Below are 20,663 nucleotides of genomic sequence, written 5' to 3' on the forward strand. Positions count from 1 at the left end.
TTATTAGGTGGGGGGTCAGGAATATAATCGCAAGTATATGTTCAAAAAGATAGGCTTTGAGTATTTGGTTCTTAATGGAATCTCTTTTTGACTATAAGCAGCAATCAATGGATGATTGATATGCACGCATGTTATTTGTTTTTCATTGCTATAAAAAGAGAAATAAACCACTTCACTTTATGCTGACCCTCTACTTAGAAACATCCTCTTTTTTCTTTACACTTGATTCAAGTAAGCTTCAACTTTTTCCTGCTTATATGATAACTGATCTTTTTAATCCCGGTTCGATTATGAAAACGTTATCTAGCGCTTTGGAAATCTAAGATATTTAGACTTTCATGTACACGTCATATCCCTTCTATAGGTTATGGTTCAAGCTTTTGGACTGGGTTTAACCAATCTGTGAGTTGGCACGGCGAGTCTCGAATGAAGAGCAAGGCGTGCAATCGAACCAACTTTAGGACACCAAAACGAAAAGTTACATCTATAATTAAGCAATGCCTCGAAAAACAGAAGCATATAGCACACAAGTTACGAAGCTCAAATATAGTCAATCTCAAGCTGTAGAAAAGTATAGCAAACAGGAAAGCATTCAACTCCCTTTTTTGTCAGAGAGCACATTTGTTAGCAGAGACGCAAGTCGTTTGCTGCAAATCCCACACGGTACTGTGTTTTTTGACTTGCTGTTGATGCGTTTACACACGAGGGTTTTGCTCATACTATTAAAGGTTGTAATAAGGCACTTAAAGGAGTCAAACTATTTTGGGTGTTAGTCTCACTTAATTAAACATTCGTTAGCGATATCATCTTGTTATTTTTATCAACTATAGCATATGTTTCCTAATATACATGGTTTGACTCCTTTTGTGTAAAGTTATTTTCATGGACTATCTTCTTTACGTCCGCGAAGATGGTGCTGCCGATGAGATAAATGTACAGATTGACAAAAGAAAATCAGGACAAATACAAGGCACGCGCTAGCCTAATTTGGATTTGCTCTTGTCGAGACTCAAAAGGTCTCGAGTTCGATTTCCCACCATTCTCTATCCCTTATTTGCTTATATATATAGATGTGTTTTGTGAACGGTCATCACATGTAGGCTTATTGCATAAAGAAGAAAGTCCATGTGAAATCACTTAATTGTTATTGGGATAATATGCACCAATTATTAAAAACACCTAATTACATGGTACTTTCATGCCCATAATGTCATTATTCATTGCCAAATGAGGCATGCACATGCATGAAGATTATTGCTTGTAATCCATAGCCTATATCTAACCTAAGGAAAAAAGAACACAAATGTGTACATCAACAAAAGGGATAAATTGTGCCTTACCAAAAAAAAACAAAAGGGATAAATTGTGAATTATTACGGTCGTAATAAGTTATGAAGACGAATCACTTCACCACCTTGATATAAGATCGTAGATCTCATACTTTGGCAAAACATAGAAGAACCCACCTTGTATCCTGTAGAAATATACGTCGCAATACTTCTAATTCTCTAAAAGAAAAAAACAAGTTCGACATCTTCCCCCATCGATATGAACTTTGCTGCAAAAGTTACAACGTGATGGCAAAAGATTAACAGGTTGGAGAAAGCAATGTAGATTAAGCTTCCATGAAGTAGGCCATTAAATTTCGTTTCATCAAGCTTCATCGAGCATAGCCTCAGCTCCATGTCATCCATGCATGGCTATAAGCGGCAAAAGTGTTCAAGAACCACACATATGCAAAAGACCTTACAATATATGCGGACAAGGACTTAAGAACTCCAATATAGAATCATCACGCCAGCATAAATCATGAACTATATGCTCAAAAGGTATAAAGAAAAAAAGAAACCCAACATCATCCACTCAAAGAAAAGAAGATCTGCAAACCCATCCCTCCAAAAGAAAAGCCACCCCCTACCTAGCTATATATTGCTTACATCACCCCCCATCAATGACTCAAACCTCCACAAGCAATCACTCGAAAATGGAAACAAAAAAAGTGACCGAAAAAAATAAAATAAAAGCCATCTAACTAATTAAAAAGGTTTATTGAGATCAAGCTATTTACGTCCATGTGAAATGTCTGAGAGCTGTGAAAGCATATATGCATTAAATCTCTCCCTATGTAGCTTTTTCACACAACCATCCCATCTTTAGGGTTTATTCCCAGCTTTTTGCACTATGCATGATGCAAGAACACATTCCCAAGTTGAATCTCCCATTTCCAACTTTCCTCACCAATCCCCAAAATGCTTCAAAAAAGAGCTAAACAGTTATCTCCAAACCTCCCACGGGCTGACAAACCCTAATCCCATATCCTCCGCTAAAATATGTCACATGAAAAAGGTTTCGATATCTGGTCTGCAAAAAGGTTTAGTAGCTCTGCTTTCAACACTTTACCTAACATTTGAACATGACAAGAATGCATGCATTTGAATTCCCAAAGGAAAAAAAAAAGCAAGAAAAGAAACAATTTCCTCACGTGAAAAAAAAAGAGAATGTATGCCATGCATCTAACACCACCTGTAACCACTAATCTCATGTCGTACTGGATATAAAACATAAAATCCCATTAATCACACCTGATAACCAAAGAGACGAGGAAAAGGGAGGAGATAACCAAAAAGAACAAGAATAAAATAACTGATCAAAAAGTTGAAGATACAGGACTGAATGCCTCCATAACTAATAACATGTTTAGATACAAATGACCAAAGGAAAGGTCAAAATCAAAGTACCCATAAAACTAAATAACTCCAATTGCTAAAACTGTAAAATCATTTTACAGAGAGAAAATCCCAAAACAAGGCACCGGTGCATGCAATGGTGAAATGGGTACTCCTAAAAGAGAAGATACAGACCCCATAATAAGGCTACAAAGAAAGAAATGGTTAGAGAGAGAAACTACATACCAGTAAAATTAACACAACTTAAAAGAACATGCATATATCATCATCGTGTGCTATGTCACTCCTCTTTTGGCTCCTGCTTATTCCTCAGCAGCGATGGCACAATAATGTCCTGAAGCAGCCCGTAATCTGTCGCCAAATCCAAACCCGATGACGACGAGGTCGATGATGGCACGGCGACGAAACATTTCTCTTCGTAAAACTTCGGAAATGAGGGACTAAAACTAGGCGGTGCGGAAGTAGTAGTAGTAGTAGTAGTACTTGTAAGGAGGCACAAATTAGAGGGACGTGAAGTGAAAGAGTAAGGCACATTAAGGGGTTGCAATTGCTGGGGGTTATAGTGATCTGGGATCAGAAATGAGGCGGCGGTTGCTGGAAAAGCGCCGCGGTAGGAGGCGGCGGCTTCTGATGGGATCATGCCGAGGCCACTCTTCTGTGTAGCGGGGCTGAGGTGGGTGTGTTGGCCCTCGTAGGTGGTGACGACGATGGAGGGATCGTCTGAAGATCTCTCTACCCTCTTCTTCACTCCGCACCCTGCACTAGTGCAACGATAGTAGCTCCTACTCCATCATAAGCACACACAAAAAAACAAATCAGAATACAGTTAAATTCACAAAAAAAGAGAGACTGCTTTTAACGACACTTGCACCCTATAAACAGTTTTCACAAGAGACGACCGCCGAGAGTAAATTTTTATCACGCCTTCAGGTGCTCGTGCCTACCAATGGTGGGCGGGCGCTTCTTTATTTTGTTCCTATAGTGTGAACAATGAATGAACGCGCATTCGAGTGTGAAATGAGGAAAATTTGGAGCTATCTCCTTTTCTTTTTTCCAAAAAGATACCTCGGATAAGGGCTGTTCTTGACGGCTTTCTGGCCGTACTTCCGCCAACGGTAGCCGTCGTCGAGGTGATCGACCTCGCTCTTGGTCATGAACGCAAATCTCGGCTCCCTTTGCCTTTTCTGGTTCTTCTTTTTGGGCTTCAACCTGAGCTCCCCCATCCATGAACAAACACAGTATATTCACTTTTCCAAGATTGCGCCAAAGGAGAAACAAGAAAAGAAGAAAGGAAAAGAAAAGAAATGAATCGACGACTCACGAGGCAGACCCCCATATCATATATTTCTTGATTCTTGTCTGTGTGTCTCCACTAAATTTCATGCTGAAAATGCGCGCGGACAGACACACACGCATATAAATTTATATATATGTATGCATAGGTTAAGAAAAGGAACTCATTCATCAAGCAACCTACGAACATTTTTTAAGGAAATAAAAACATATTTTTTTTTCCATGTCAATGGGAATCTTATCATCCTAATAACAAGACTCACGAGCTACCACAGACCATGAACCAAAGAGAAGAAAAGGGTACTGGAGAAATAATATACATGGGACCATTGTTTCTGGGCACCTAAGTACTGAAGGAATAGGGGAAATTAAAGGAGTAATATATATACATATATAAATTTAAAACTTGTCGAATTAATTAAGCAAGGAAAAATATAATGAAACTCACTGTTTCTTGGTCTTATCTTGATTCTGCTCGTCCTCCTCTTCCCCGGCCTTGTTCGCCTCCCGGTCCTCCTCATCATTGCCCGCGGCCTCGTTCGACGACAGCGACACCGAGGACGAGTTCGGCGTCGCCGGGTTGTTCACCACCTCCGACGACGTCTCCGGCACGGTGGACGCCGGCGAGGGGAGCGGCTGCTGCTGCTGCTGCTGCTGCGAGGGCGGGGACGGCGCCGCCGCCGCCGCCGCTTGCGGCTGCGGCGGCTGGTAGTGATGGTGGAGCAAATCGAACAGCAAGGAGGAGGAGGCGGCCATGGTGGCTGCGGCGGCGGCGGCGGCGGCGGGAGGGGCGACGTCGTAGTTGTCGGGGATGGCGAGCAGGTCCATGAAGCCCTTCTCGACCTCCTCGCAGGGCATGTCGAAGATGTTGTAGTTTATCATCATGGGTTCCTCCGGGAACAGAGAATTCGCCATTGACGGAGCCTCCATCATCATCCTGTTCCTCTGCTGGGGATACCGATCTTGATTCCGCTGCTGCTGCTGTTGCTGTTGCTGCTGCTGCTGCTGCTGATGATGATGATGATGATGATGATGATGGGGTTGGTCTTTCCCTTCCATATATATGTATGCGTGCGTGTCGATGGCGATGAATCACGAGCACATCGTCGTCGTCGTCGTCGTCATCGTCATCTTCTTCACTCGAGCTGAAGCTGCTTTTAGCCCGTAGCTTTTAGCTTGGTGTGCAAGGGTTTAGAGAGAGAGAGAGAGAAAGAGAGAGAGAGAGAGGATTTTTGAATTGGGATTGAACAGACAGAGGTGGGGTGGGGCTGGGGTGGCCTCTGTTTTGGAGAACAGCTTGGATATAGGAGGTTCCCCCCGCCTAGATTTGACCGGCATCTGCCGGTTGCCTCAAGGCACTCAGACAAATCGATCGCCGAAATTCCAACAACAACCAAAAAAAAAAAAAAAACGAAAACAAAGAAGAGGAAGACCAAAATATTTAGACCGGACTCATCATGCCCGACGAAGCTCCGGTCCCCCTCACCTGAAATCGGAATCGCACGGGCGGAAGGAAATTGGAGACAGTTTCGGCCGGTCGACGGCTTTGGCGGGCCTGCGATCCGGGGTACGCGGGGCGTCCTCGAACCGATGTTTACGTAAAATTTCCAATATTTTGGAATAGGGATTTTTTTTTTCTCTCTCTATATTATATGGTGTGAATTTAAATGGAGTGGCAACAATCGGATCCGTTCGTGTGTGAATAGCAAAGGGGGAGTCCGTGGACCGGCTGCGGGTGCATTAAATTGGGGGGGGGGGCAGGGGCGACCGGCTACCGGTCGGAGCGGTTAGTTCACGCGGAGGATTTGACCGGTTTTTACCGGACCAGTGTGGACGGGGGTTCGCGCTTCTACATGGGCACGAGAAAAAAATTGAAATAAAAAAATAAAAAAAAGAGAATACGCAAAAGACGTATTCCTCTGGCGTCCTTCTATTATCTTCGCTTTTCTTCTCTCCTCCTTTTTTATTTTTTATTTTTTAAATTCTCTTTCTAGACCCTCTCTTTTTTTTTTCTTCTTTTTTTTTTCAGTAAATGGAAAATTCCCGTAGCCGGGAAAATTTCCTCCGACCATACCTTTTTTAATCGATGGGGTTTCGGGTTATGAATATCGCCCGCCCGAACGCGAAGTCGGCTGAAACCGGAAGGCGGGCGGTGTCCGTGCTTTGCAATCTACCGACCGGAGACGTGGCCGAAAGGAAATTTCTTCCAACCGGAGGCGAAAGGAAAGGTTCGATCCGGAATTCATAAAAGTGCCCCGTTTAGCAAGGGGAGCTTCAACGTGAAAATCAAACTAATTTTCATAGGGCGTTTTTAGGCTTGGTTTTTTACAATCATTTAAAGCGAAAAGTACTGTATTTTTTTTTAACTCGCTCTCCGAAATTCAAAACTGCCATATAAATTTCGAGAATCATGAAAACCCATGTAAATTTACGCGTCAACTTATATATACGTTACGAAAATTTTATACGTCCTGGATTGGAAAAATGTCACGGTGGGTGGTGAGCTACAAGCTTTCGATTATGTAAAAACTGAAAGCCAATTCGGACAACCCCTTTATTTAATCGGTTTCTGTGTTTTGCATATACATATCTCGTTTTGGTTTTTTCTGATCCCCGGTGTTAGTTTCCCGCCCTCGTTCGACCACGTCGTCAACGCACTCCTCATCCATCTAGATGGAATTCACGGGACGCCCTTACGCTTCCTCCCAAGTAAAATTTATCACGTCGTAATTAAAAGAGATTGTTTGAGAAGCACTTTCGAAGGCCTTACTACACGATCAACCAATGAAAATATCACCACGGTTTTCTCGAGCGGCGCCTGGCTCTCTTCGCGACACGACACGATCAATACTCGCAAAAAAATCGAACATTTTTCCTTCCGGTAAGCATGTTTAACAAGTTGCCTAACTCTTTTTTAAGGTTTTTGTCAAAAAGGGAAAAAGGGAAAAGAGGGAAAAAGAGAGGGAAAAAAAGGGGAGATAACGTGAGCAAGCGTGGGAAAGAAGCTTCTCCGCACGCGTGGGGGTCGGGCCGGGTCGGGGCGGGGGTGGAATTGACGTGAAAGTCTCGTCTCTTTGTACACGGCTGCCGACGCCATCTCAACGCCGTCGACCGCCTCCTTCCTCCTTTACCGACAAGGCCAACGCCCTCAGATGACTTCCATCTCAACCTCTCCTTCTCCTTCTTCTCCTTCTTCTTCTTCTTCTTCTTCTTTTTTTTAATTTTTGTTTTTTTTTCGACTTTTAGGTTTAGCTCAAACTTCAAACGTCTTTGAACAAAAATGAGGAACTCCGAAGCTCGAATTATACCTAAATCACGACGAAAAATGGCTAGCGTAAAAAGAACGAGGGCGAAAAAATGAACGCAGCACTTGTTCCGGATGAAATCACGCCGAGTGCGACCGTTAAAGTCGAGAGGTTTTTCTGATTTACGGAGCCGCTCTTTACTTTTTTTACTTACCGGGGTTTTTTTCTCTCTCTCTAGAGCTTAACTATTCTCGCAAGAGAAAAATTATGTGGAGAGATATGAAAAGTCTCATGGAGGAGCCGGGAGCCTCTTCTCCTCGGGCCGGCGTGATCCGGGCCGTTTCTCTTCCGACGGCGGCGAAGCTGATCTCTCGTCGTCTCGCCCGGCCTTCTTGGCTCCACGCGCACGACTTTAACGGAAATGCGCGAGGTCGTGAAAACTTTTGGTGCAATAGGCATTCCCGAATGACGGTACGATCTCTTTACTTTGGCTCTCGAACGAGAAATAACGAGGATGGAAGGGACGAGGAATTCGGTCTGATTAGTGGGTGATCGCCCTCCATAGCTTGTGACTACAAAGAGAGCGGACATAAAGACAAATTGATGGATGGGCAAGATCTTAGTTACACCCTCCTTCAAATTATGTCCCCAAGACCCCCACTTTATTCAATAATCCTCAAATCATATCCTTCCATCATGCTAGCTAATGAATAAAATAACAAAACGATAATTTAAAGAACCTTATCCTAATGCGAAACTAAGGACATTATTAGCCACGGAATCTGTCTTCCCATCATAGTACAATCAAAGCAAAGATGATGATGGACCCTTTCTTGGGTCGCCTTCTTTTCTTTTTAAAATTTTTTTTTTTGGGGGCCTAGGGCAAAGCACTTTATGGCCAAGTCCCATTTGCTTTGATTCGGTGGCCAAATGCATCGACGCTTCCCATGCATTCGAAAACGTTCCCTCGTGCAAGCAACCCCCTTTGATTGGGCGAGACATACATGTCAATGGCCAGCTTTTGGCGACAACAACGTTTGTGCCCACTTCGCAAGCTATCATTACGAAGATAAAATCCCAATCCCCCTCCACGACGCATGAGCCGTAGTAGTCGTAGCCCGAAGGTACCATGCAGCAGCAGCAGCAGCCGTTTTCGAGCAAGAAATCTCGAGGGAACTATCCATCTCCTCCGCGATAAGAGATCTCTCTTCTTTGAATTAGGGTTCGACCCTTTTCGAGGGAGCAAATGATCATTTTGGTACCACCACCTCCTGTTCGTTTAAGGAGATCGAAGTTCCCCAAGAAGTTGCCTCCCCATAAAAGCTTTCGTGGATTGCATGCTTGTCTTCGTAATCCCTGGAGGCATCATTGCCACTCATTGAAAAGTTCTAAGAAAGGGGTTAAAAATATCGAGGCTTCTTAGGGAATTCGATCTCCAACCGATGACCGTCTTCTCGCGTTCGGCACGTGATGACCCGTGTCGCGTCGTCACGTACGTGAGGCTATGTAGCTCGTGCAGTTTTAACCTAAGTGACTTACGTATCGTTTCATCTTTTAGTTTGCCCATTTTAAATTCGAAACGGGACAAGCTACTCTGAGTCTTAAAACAATGTAAAGAGTACTTGTAAACATTAGACGTTAGATAAAAGTCAAATCCAAATATCACGAGATCAGAAATAAATAAAATTGAAAAGCGAAAAGTTGAATCCACAGGAAAAACAAAAGAGTGCTAATAATCTCTAAACCATTCGTGTTCCGTCGATCCTTCTGTCTAGCTCGCACGTTCGATACATCCTTACGCAAACATTGCTATGCTGCCCACACATTTAGAATTTGCCGACCCGGGTTTCTCCGGCACTTATATGTTCGCTCGAGTCCGATCGATTCGACCCGGTCCGATCCGATCTCGGACACACACACACGGGGCCGGCCGGGGGGACAGCTCTTGGCGCAGGGCTCAAGGTGGGACAGGCGGGAGTCGGTGGCGGCCCCACGAAGGGCGCAGAGCTCCACCACGTGTCAACATCAAGGGGCGCGCTTTTCTTAATCAGGGGGTTAGGAAAGCACATGCGCTTTACGCGGTTTTGGTATATTCTACGATTGCTTCCAATGCACGCCCTCCAGATCTTTTCTTTTTTCTCTCTCTTCTTCTTTTTTTTTAAATTTTTTAATTTTCCTTCAATCAAGTGATCTCAAGGCTCGCGCACTATCTCCTATTTATTTATTTATTCATGATTAAAATTTTATTTTTTGCACCCCGCAAAAATCAAGCACTAATTAGCAAAATATATATATATATATATATATATATTAATTAATCGGTGAGTTTCTCAACTGCCATTCAAAGGCTTTTTCTTTTTTGAAGTAAACGGGGGTGATTAATCGGTGATTCCCTTCTATTATTTCATCAATCAATAGCAAAAGTTCTTGAAAAGGAAGTGAGACAACCCTCAATCATACAAATTATTTGTATGTATGTATGCACGTGCACATGTGAAAAATTTATGTATTGGGTGGATTTTGAAAAAATTTTACTTTTTCGTAAAATTGTATGATATGGTAAAAAAATGATATATAAATTTCGTTGCCATATAGTGAAGAGACTTCACTGGAAATTGGTTAATGAAAACGAGATTTGAATGCGTAAACAAACTCTATTTTTTTTTGCCCTCATAATTCAAAGCGACGGGCGTGAAGATACAAAGGCTCATGAAACATTATATAAGTTCCATGACCCCGATTAAGTCCGGGTCTTTGCCCGATGCGAGCAGCCCTAATCTTGAGCATTTTGCGCCGAGGTTCGATCGGGCGACCTCCAGTTCCCGAACCGAGAATCTCGTGACATCCCAATTGATCATGCCAACCCTAAACATTACGCAAAATCAAAGTTTCAATCCGACGAAAACAACTCCTTAACAATATGTGTCAATGTTTGATCTTTAATCAGATGGGCCATCTAAGAATGACCTGTCCATCACTCTCTCCCTCTCCCTCTCTCCCTCTCTCTCCAACAACACGTGAAAACTGCAGATTGACCACCCAAGAAGGATCTGTTCACAAGGACATTCTCACGGATTCTAAGGGATCCTTCAACACGATCTGCGCGAATAGATTACGTTAAACAATTTGCCGTTACCTTGGACTTCATATTTATATTGACATAACATCATTTTAGGGGAAGTTTCCTCTTTGACTAAACTGGAACGAGAGCGAGATATATGGTAAAACCCTAAAAGAACTATTCTAAACACAGCTTTGACCATGCACCATTGTAGGTAGGTAAGTTGCCGTGGAAGCTGCAAGAGAGACACGAGTCCTCCCCACAACCTTAACAAATCACCCACTAAACCATAAAGAATGCATTGATGACAAGGTAGGTCAAAATTGCTTTCATTTGCTTGCGCTTTGGGGAATCTGTTGATCTTTGGAAGGTCGATCCCCTTCACGATCTAGAAGATCGATCTGCTTTTTTTTCCAAGTTATCCCCATCAGGTGATGTGGAGGTGACAAAGAAGATGGCGAGTCAAATTGGGAAAAATCCTTTTGTAGAAGCTTTCGTGCGTACTCGTTGCTAACATGTTGTTGAAACGGTCTAAGTGATAAGGGAGGTAAAGTCATACCGAAAAATGCACTGACCCTACCTTGTGAATGGTCGATATAGCTAACGTAGACGTTTACGATACGCGTGTCGTGCGAGCTGCCACAAAAAAACATAACTAAAAATGAGCATGAGACAGTTTATTGTATGCATAATATTATTTGACGCGTCGTTAGTTGTAAATAAAAGGTATGCACGGAACTGAATTATCAAAGTACAAATCAACTTATTAGTATGGAATGCATATAAACAATAGAAGATGGCGAGTCAAATTGGGGATAATCCTTTTGTAGAAGCTTTCGTGCGTACTCGTTGCTAACATGTTGTTGAAACGGTCTAAGCGATAAGGGAGGTAAAGTCATACCGAAAAATGCACCGACCCTACCTTGTGAATGGTCGATATAGCTAACGTAGATGTTTACGACATGCGTGTTGTGCGAGCTGCCACAAAAAAAACATAACTAAAAATGAGCATGAGACAGTTTATTGTATGCATAATATTATTTGACGCGTCGTTAGTTGCAAATAAAAGGTATGCACGGAACTGAATTATCAAAGTACAAAGCAACTTATTAGTATGGAATGCATATAAACAATAGAAATATTTGTCCGCGGGAAAAGCTTTAACTTACGTCATTACGCTCAAATAAAAATATTTCTTAAACACAAATGAGTTATAGTTAAATAGTTAAAAAGTTGAATTGAGGGGAGAAGGATGAGGGGCAATAAATTGGTGGGTATCCATTTTGCTAATGGAGAAGCACCAAAACATTTTCTCGTAACGAGAAGAGTTCAATTTTGGCAATCTATATAATTCTAGGTGGCACACTTAGAGGCAACCCTTAAAGTAGATTTTGTTATTATATAACCCACTCATTTAGCCGGGCAATCATATTCAACCACTCAAATACGTAATCAACCGTGAGCTGATAATCTTGGACATAATTAGTAAGCATCAACTTACCAGGACATGATTTATTAAGGGGCGACTTTGAAGCGATGGACACACTTCTAACTAGTTAAATTGATCCGAAAATATCATTTTCCTTCCGGCCCCTCGAACAGAGCTAATACCTTGTGCTTTAAACGATTCCACGTACTTCTACTTAATTTAACGATCGGGATTGGCTCGGTCGATTGGGATGCGGAGAGATATCCAGTTTAGGAATTACGAGTCACTCGATAAATTCTCATCAGCTGCGTGCACATTGCTCTAGGATGAGATCGCCTGCATAAGTGAAAGGTTCGGGATTAATCGATTCGTAAGACTTGCACGGTGTTCCACGGGGCTCTCCATATGGTCGGGCCTTCGCGTCCCCGTCCATAAATTGTTAAAAAAAACACACCTAGCGAACATCACAAAGGACCACTTGATTCCCAATTGGCGAACAAGGGGCGTTGAAGTCATTTCGCCCCTCTCGCAAGTACACGACGGACACATCGCGATCAAAACCCCCAAAGTTTGACCGTGGTTTCGAGTCATGGGGGATGGTTGCAATGCCGTGAAATAGGATTTGGTCAAAGGTCAAAAGTCTCCAATTTAATATTTTATTTTCTCATATTTTATTTATTTATTTTCTTTCTTTCTTTCTATTTTTTTTTATAAACCTTCCTTTGCGGTTCCACGACAAAAAAAAAACAGACGTAAACGTGAAGTGATGTAGTTGTTGATGTTGGTGGGGGAAGCCTATCTTGTATTATGGATGTGTGTTAATACTTAGGTTTTGAAGGCTGGTCCTTTTCCTTATGCTACTATTATTATTATTATTATTATTATTATTATTTTATTGGGGATAATGGAACTTTGCTGGTCATTCACATGGTAGGCCACATGATATATAAGGCTATGTGTGCAAATGCTATCCATCAAATGGGAATTTTTCCCCACCTTATGAGTAGCATCATGTCCTCTCTATCTCTCTCTCTCTCTCTATTTTTCTTATTAAGTATTTCTTACGTCGAAATTCTTTTTTTTTTCTTTTTAGTATTATTTCCATTATGGGTATGTGTTTTTATGGACGGTTTAGCCGCTTCCGAAAGGTCACGTGACTGCTAGCGTGTGGTCGGAGCTTCGGCTAGAATTAAGGTTGGACTTAATGCTAGGGGAGACATTACAACCTTTTTGAAGACTTGAGGTGGGACATTTGCGAAAACCTGAAAAGTCAAGGGATCGTTGCCATGCCAAAATTTAGGGGGCAAGTTGTGTTTGCGCTGTCTTTTCACACACCTTCCTTGAAATCTCATCGCGATGTGTTTCTTGTAGCTAGGTGTTTATATTATCTGAGGTGGGGTGAACCAAATTTAATGAATATAAGAGGAGTATTAGGATTTGATCGTGTGGATAGCTAGTTTCATCCAACGAATTTCACATGGTAAATCACGCGAATGATTATTCCAAAAAACATATCTAGAACGGCACCGGCCTCTTTAATAACATGTTCGAATATCCAATCCAAAAGTTGAAACTGATAGGTGAAAGCTACGTGATCATACGAGGCCCATTGAAACCCCATAGACAAGTGATGCATGACACTTTAGCAGGAATATTCCGCTAACATAACAAATTATGTAAGACGCTAATAAAAAAATCAAGAACAGGATTGCCTAACACGGGATTCATGCACTTGACAGTGTGTGTGTGTGTGGGGGGGGGGGGGGGGGAATTGAACTTTCGCCGTAAGTTAGCTCCGTGGAATATGATATGGGCGATATCATCGGAATAGAATCACGAGAGGCAAAAGTAGAATATCATATGGCAAATTTGTGGGTGTTGGACACTTATTAACGGCTAATTTCCATCGACAGAAAGCTTGATTTATGGGATTTGATTCGATCCATCGTGTGTAAACAACACTTCATCTCTCCAATATAGAATCGACATCCCAAGACTATGATTATAATTGAACTGCAAAGACAAACGGAGCGGTCAACACATGAAGAAGAATCCCCAAGTCTCTCGCATGTGAACGAAGAAGTTCCATTTCGATATTCTATGGCATTAGAAGGAGAATCTCGCTAGGATCCTCCACGATGTAAACAAAGCCTCCAACTGCTTTCAACGGATTTCACAACGAAACCACAGAATATATTCTAGGGCCGACCATTTTGTTTTCTTAGACTTTGATTTATTATTGGTATTATCTTTTTGCTTGCTTTAGTTGATGGGCAGACTTGGCAAACTATACTGAGAAATGCTTGGAGGGGGGCATTTGTTATGGTGCATGTGTGAGAGCATTAACTAGCAAGACGGAGTCTCATATCGGATAATTAGAAAGAGGCGATCGGGGAAAATTAAAGATCGGATAGGTTTGAGGCTACGTTATCCGTGGTTTGAAGTGGATGTTCGTCGGGCGAGCTGAGCTACGTGCTTGGACGTGGTTTTCTCTTGGATCTCCTTATGGTGAAGGTTCCGGGCTTGTGTTTTGTCTTTCAACAAAGGGGTGTCAGAGTTGAGGTCGATTGGATGGTCGCCATCATGAGTCTTCATATATTTATTGTTAGTTGGCTCGTAATTGAGTGGCTTAACAAGGTGAGTCTAACTAAGTGTCGTGTTGAACGAAACGAAAAATAGCCAAGTACAATAATGGGTTCGGACTCAATCTCCCTCTTGGTGACTTCCTAAGGTATTAGGCTACCGTTATGGATATTAGACAACAAGGATAATTGTTTAAAAAGTCCTAAACCAATTGTACGATTGCCAATTCAGTCCTAAACCTTTCAATGCCAATTTAGTCTTAAACTTTTTGACGATTTGTTAATGTAGTTATTCCGGTCAAATTCCACCACGAAGAAGTCTTCCTAAGGTATTAGGCTACCATTATGGATATTAGACAACAAGGATAATTGTTTAAAAAGTCATAAACCAATTGTACGACTGTCAATTTAGTCCTAAACCTTTCAATGCCAATTTAGTCTTAAAATTTTTGACAATTTGTTAATGTAGTTATTCCGGTCAAATTCCTCCACGAAGAAGTGATTCATGTCGAATCTCCTAGTCCTTATGTCAAATGGCCTATCTTGGAAATCGAATTGAAGAGGTAGACTTAGGGAGTGTTTGGTAACCTGTCAAATAGTACCTAATTCTATTCTTTTGTTCCTCGGAACAAAAAAAGAACAAAAATTCGTTTGGTATATTTTTTGTTCTCGGACACAAATTTGTTTCCAAAATAGAATCAAGAATAAAAAATTATGGGAACAAGAATCAAAAATGGAAAGGAAAATTTTTTTTTCTTCTTCTTCTTGGTTGGTCTTCTTCATTTTTCCTGGCCATGAGCCAAGGAAGGGGACAAAGGAAAAAAGAAAAGAAAAAAAAAGGAAAAAAAAAAGAGAGAAAGAAATATTAAAAAATTCAAAATATTATTAAAATATAATTAATAAAAAGAAATTTTGTGCAGTTACCAAACACATCTCTGTTCTTTTTCTATTCCAGGAATAAAAATTTTGAGCAGTTACTAATCGTCTTCAAATGCTTAGAAATTGTTTCTGATAATGGAATAAAAAAAATCATTTTAAAGCAGAAATTGTTTCCGGGAACAGAATGGTTACCAAACGCACCCTTAGTTTAGTTCACAAAAACTAACCCGAATCCCATGCGAATAACATCGATAAACCCAACTTCGAAATGTCTGGAGAATGTAGTGATCCCATATCGAAAGATATCCGCTTTACGCATCTCAAGCAAGACTAGGTTTCCATGATGAAGTAATTTGTCGTAAATTTCTCCCAACATTCGATGACCATCCTTTGATCCGAACGGGAAATTACGCTTCGTCGATGTCCGGAAATTAATACCACCTGACCGAAACGAGACGAGAAAGGATGCCATCTAAATCACGTATCTCTATCAAAAGTAATCTAACTTATGTTTTGATGGAGCTTGACGAAGACCCACACATAAAATAACAAAGCCGAAACCCCAATCCCCATGTTTATTCATTTAGTAATCTTGCATCTCCATGCATTGCACTCCACGATTCTCTTTCTAGATTGATGCCCTAGGACGAGAATTCTTTTCTATATCTTGTGCGATGGGTGTCGACGGTCCAAGGCAACGCTTTCGAAAAAAAGTATAAAACACAAGTGTGTGCAAAAACAGACCCCGTGAATCTATTGAGCACGACGCACGCAACTGCTCACGAGAAAACAACATGCATCTAAACAAAACACAAGCGAAATCATTGGGGGGTGATTCGATGAGCTTTTTTTATAACTATATAGCCGAGTTTAGTGCAATAATTTGGTGATTAGATAAAAGGTGTGTGCATTATTTGTGAATCTTATTACATACGTGATACGTCAATGGCTTATGCATGATATTCTATTCTAAGATTGACGTTGAAAGTTGTAACACTAACCTGTGATAGCAAAACGACTTTGCTTTCGCATATTTAGTACGAAAACCCTAATTAGATTCGAGAGACCAACCACTAATTATTCCCATCTCCATAAATTTTTAATCAAGTGGGATCACCGCAAAATAATACCGTTTAAATCTTATATCAAGAATATTGTTTTCTGTTCTCCCACATTGTCATTTTTTCTAAAGTTTTGCATTATTCGAATACTAGCCCATGTCCACGAATGACGAACCAAGAGGAATTCACTATACTATGCACCCGTAAAATACTAGTATAAAAGGAAAGCCTAGGCCAGATCTCTCTGTAACACGCAACTTAGTAAAACCTAGGTTAAATTCCGTGGTCACTAGAGACTATAGTGCATTATTCGTACTTGGGTCATTGAATTTTAATTTCAATCGACTCAATGTGCAGAAAGTTTATTTATTTGCGGTCGATGCGCTCTTACCGTTTACGGCCAAATCTATGACAAAAGGCTGGCATGGCGTCTCGTGCAAGATGACATAGCATTACATGGCTGGCGCCACTTGAGTGACACATCGTCTACGCCAACTTAGCAAAAAGGAAAACACTAAAAGGTTGGACAAACGAAAAGAAAATTTGAAAATTTCTTCATGTTTTGTTATCATATGGCGAGGGGGTTACCGTATTCGGTGGCGACTGACAAGGACTGCTAACCCTCGTCGTGACTAGATCAGGGCATTCTATTCCTCCTCATTCTTAGTAACAATCACATTGAAATCTCAGTGAATCGAGTAAAAATTTGAACTTGAATCATAAAACCCAAATAAAGTGACGACACTTACGAGAAATATGGCCACATGTTACTTGTGATGTGAAAAAATAAAATATGATGTAGAGAACTCAAATGAAACATCAAATTGAAGAAGATGGATGTGCAACACTTTAACAGCAAAGGACATGACGACAAGTGCCTTGACATTCGGGCGGGACAACTTTGGACAAGAATTGACTAGATTTAAAGATGTTTGCGTGAACAAAAGTCGATAAACTAAGAACGACACAAATGGACGAGAATTTCCAATTATGTCGAGTTTGTAGCTTGTGTAAATGAAACTTACCTTTATCTCATGATAGAGATAGACCGACAACAGTAGTGGCTAGACCCGTCAAACGGGTAGGTCAGGTCGGATCGAAAATGATCCGATCAAAATTGACCTATTTTCATGCATTATAAATCCAGTGATTCATACCAAATTCATCCCCGACCCGATCCAAATTGCTAAAACACTTGTTTATTTAACATAATTTAGAAAAACTCATACCCAAACTGAAATGAGAGCACGGGATGAGTGAGCGAGAGATCGAGCATGGACTAGAGACAGTCATGGAGATGGATTGGGTCTAAGTAACTTGTGAACCCATTTAACAACTATATTATTTTGGATTTTACTCTTCTAAATCATTTTATGACCCATTTACTGAATACAACTCAACTTTGTAAGACCCGTTTTTAACATGTCCCGTCAACCACTAGACATCCTGAACTTCACGTTTTCGTCCCCCCCCCCTCCTCCCTGCTCGACTCGTCTCGCCCTCTCTCAAGTTTCACGAGCCACCTGTATCCACTGCCGGCCCCGCCCCCGCGAGCATCGCCCTCCCGGGGGAGAGGGGGGGGGGGGGACAACCCGACCGGAACCGGAACCGAAACCCGAAGGCCGGAACCCCGTTGACTATTACGCAATCTAGAAGTTCGGTCCGATGAACCATCTTTCTCATTTCTCTCTTCTTTTCTTCCTTTTTTTTGCCTCTTTAATATTCCCTGAGAAAAATAATGGAAAAAAGAAAAGAGAGAAGGAGAGGGAGAGGGGGACTGACCGCTGATTGCGGCATTTGCAAGTTATTCTAGTCCCCCACCTCCGATTGAGAGGACGCCTCTCTCACGTCAAAATAATAATTATTTTGCAGGGCCTCAACCCCCTACAAAACTCCCCCCGAATTTACCCTTTTGGGCCTGCCCTCCCTTTTTGACTTTGCCCCCCACCTCCGCATCCCATCCCCATCCTGGCCACAAGAAACGGGAGCCCCCAAGTCAAAGTCAAACAGGGATATTTCTTAATTTCCACCCCCCCCCCCCATTATTCTCATCGAAATTTTTTATTATATTTAATTTAGATTTAGATTTAATCCCTCTTTTTATAAATTAAAAAAAAAGAGGGAAGATAAAAAAAAGGAATTTTGTGGGTTCGAAAGAGGGGAGGGGAGGGGAGGGGAGGGGAGAGGCGGGCGGGAATTATTCGATGCGTTAACGCGTTTTTACAGAAGCGGACAAAACGGCTTTAATTTGCAGCGCAGTGAAGGACAAATCTGCCTCGTCTTGCGTGCACGTCTCTGTTTATTTATTTATATATATTTTTTCCTTTAATTTATTCTTCCCTCCTTTTAATTAATCAATTAATTCTTTAACTTATTTTTTTTAAAAAAAAATTTCAGAAATGGTGCCGTCTCACGATTTTGCATGAAACGGTGCAAGAATCATTTGATTTTTATTTTTGGGTCGTCAGTGGTTTCGCCAATCGTGGGAGTGATTTTTTTTTTCTTTTTTTTTTGTGTTGATTTTGATTTGAGATTATATGGCTTATATATGGAGTATTTTGATTTGGTGCATATTTCGCCAATCCTTCTAATTGGTTCTTAATGTTTTAAGTTCGCGGTTATTTGGTCCGTCGCGAGTTTTTTAGCGAAACAAAATTACGTCGACAGCCGTCGAAGCTTTCTTCCTAGCTTTTGTCTGAATGGATCGCTCGATTTTTCTATTACGTTACCAGACTTGTTTCTTTTCAACTTTCGATCGGATCGTTCTCTCCAATAATCATTCGGACGGAATTGTCGGTAACTAGAACAGCTCTCTTTCACCGCCACCTAACATTTAGCTCATACTGAACTTCAGTTTGACTTTCGTCCGCTTAAGATTCACCAATTAGAAGTCAAATGAAAGGAAGATCAGAGTTAAACACAATCTGATCGAAAGAAATCCGGAAAGTCGAGCGACCCATCAGAAAAGAAATCGAAACGACCCGCTAGCAGAAGCAACGGCTGATATCAATGACCGCTCGTGTGGTTTACTCGGTCATCACGTAATTTGCACCAAATATGACGTAACTTTTCGAGCATACATAAGCCATCCAGCTCAACATTTTGTGCACTAGTTTAGGGCAGAGTCGATGTCATATCAACAACTCTTCTTCATCCTCCTTATTTCTAGTAATCACCTACACAAAAAGCTCTTAAATCTTTTCAAGTCCTGTCATTTTTATTTTGTGGCCAGCATTTTTTCTGATGCCAAAATTTTTAAGTGGGTCATTGACCAAGTCCTAAAGAATCTTCGACAAAAAATAAATAAACAAATAAAAGAAGGAAAAAACACAAATGAGGGATCTTCTCCATTTTTTTCTTGCAACTTGAATCTCCCCATTGGCAAACTTCAACTTGACCCGTGACCTGCCAGATGAGAATACAATATCGCACGACACAGTCAACCCCTAAAATTCTGATGATTAAGAAGGATTTACATGTGGGCATGCAAGATCAATTTTTGTTATTACAAAAAAGTTTCGTTAGGAACCTTGGGACGAGAAATTGGGGAAATTAAAGCTCTTTTCTCTATGCGTTGGAAGATACTCTAGAAAATAGAATATATATATATATATATATGTGTATATGTATAATTCACTATATTTCATTTAATTTTTCGGTGTTCAATTCTTTGCAATTTCTAATTTTTTTGGGGGGGTTCAATCAAGCAAGCTTGACCGGTGAAATATGGTCAAAACACATGGGACAGAATTGGGACCGGCATTGAATGAATGAATTACAAAACATCGGTCCCTTCTTCCCGTTGCAAAGGTCAACCCAGTGTGAGTGGAGTTCAGCCTTGGACCTATTTCCATGTTGACCACTTTTGTCCATCAGCGTCTTCCCTTTCAAAACACCTTTCTTCTTTTGAAAGAGAGAGAGAGAGAGAGAGAGAGAGAGAGAGAGAGAGAGAGAGAGAGAGAGAGAGAGGAAAGGCAATTTTAGTTTCTCTTTAGTTAATCCTTCGATGCAAGCGGTTTGCTAGTCGCTTCCGCACTCGGGTGGACTCGTTCCGATACGCGAATACTTGTTCAAGATACTAATCGATAGCGTAAGGAACTATCTCAGCCCGCCTGGTTGATATTGTTAGTCGTACCGTTAAATCTCTTGCCGTGGGAATTTCGACGGGAAAAAGATCTGTTTGCACTAGGACTTCTTCATCCTGGTGATTTCACAGGATTTCACAGACTACATTCAATCCGTTCAATCACAACACCCTCATAATTGACTTTATGTTCTTTCTGCTTACTGATATTCACCTTTAGGGCACAAATTAAGATATTGTCAGCTTGGTTAGGAAAATTATTTGGTCCATCCACTAAAGACTTGGTACGAAATTCACACGCAATGATGACATCGGTAATGATCAATTAGGCGGTGCAATTGC

At 41.2% G+C, this 20,663-nt stretch overlaps 1 protein-coding gene across 1 annotated transcript; it reads right to left on the minus strand.

The window, feature by feature from the left end:
• Positions 1–2,655: 2,655 nt before the first annotated feature.
• LOC115691968 (WRKY transcription factor 23) lies at positions 2,656–5,212 on the minus strand. The gene is made up of 3 exons (XM_030618719.2): positions 4,429–5,212; positions 3,753–3,896; positions 2,656–3,469 (listed from the first exon to the last, which is right to left on the minus strand). The coding sequence occupies exons 1-3, from the start codon at positions 5,037–5,039 to the stop codon at positions 2,968–2,970; spliced, it is 1,257 nt and encodes a 418-aa protein (XP_030474579.1). The 5' UTR covers positions 5,040–5,212; the 3' UTR covers positions 2,656–2,967.
• Positions 5,213–20,663: the final 15,451 nt, after the last annotated feature.

Source organism: Syzygium oleosum, unplaced genomic scaffold (assembly GCF_021117445.2).
Source record: "Syzygium oleosum isolate NSW1041296 unplaced genomic scaffold, Sole_v2.1 Sole_v2.06, whole genome shotgun sequence".
NCBI lineage: Eukaryota > Viridiplantae > Streptophyta > Magnoliopsida > Myrtales > Myrtaceae > Syzygium > Syzygium oleosum.

Excerpts from the sequence above, each read along its gene's own strand:
- LOC115691968 (XM_030618719.2), bottom strand. The coding sequence starts at position 5,039 with ATGGAAGGGAAAGACCAACCCCATCATCATCATCATCATCATCATCAT. Across the intron at positions 3,897-4,428 it reads CAAGATAAGACCAAGAAACA|GTTGAAGCCCAAAAAGAAGA; the intron begins GTGAGTTTCATT and ends GGGGGAGCTCAG. Across the intron at positions 3,470-3,752 it reads AAGAACAGCCCTTATCCGAG|GAGCTACTATCGTTGCACTA; the intron begins GTATCTTTTTGG and ends ATGATGGAGTAG.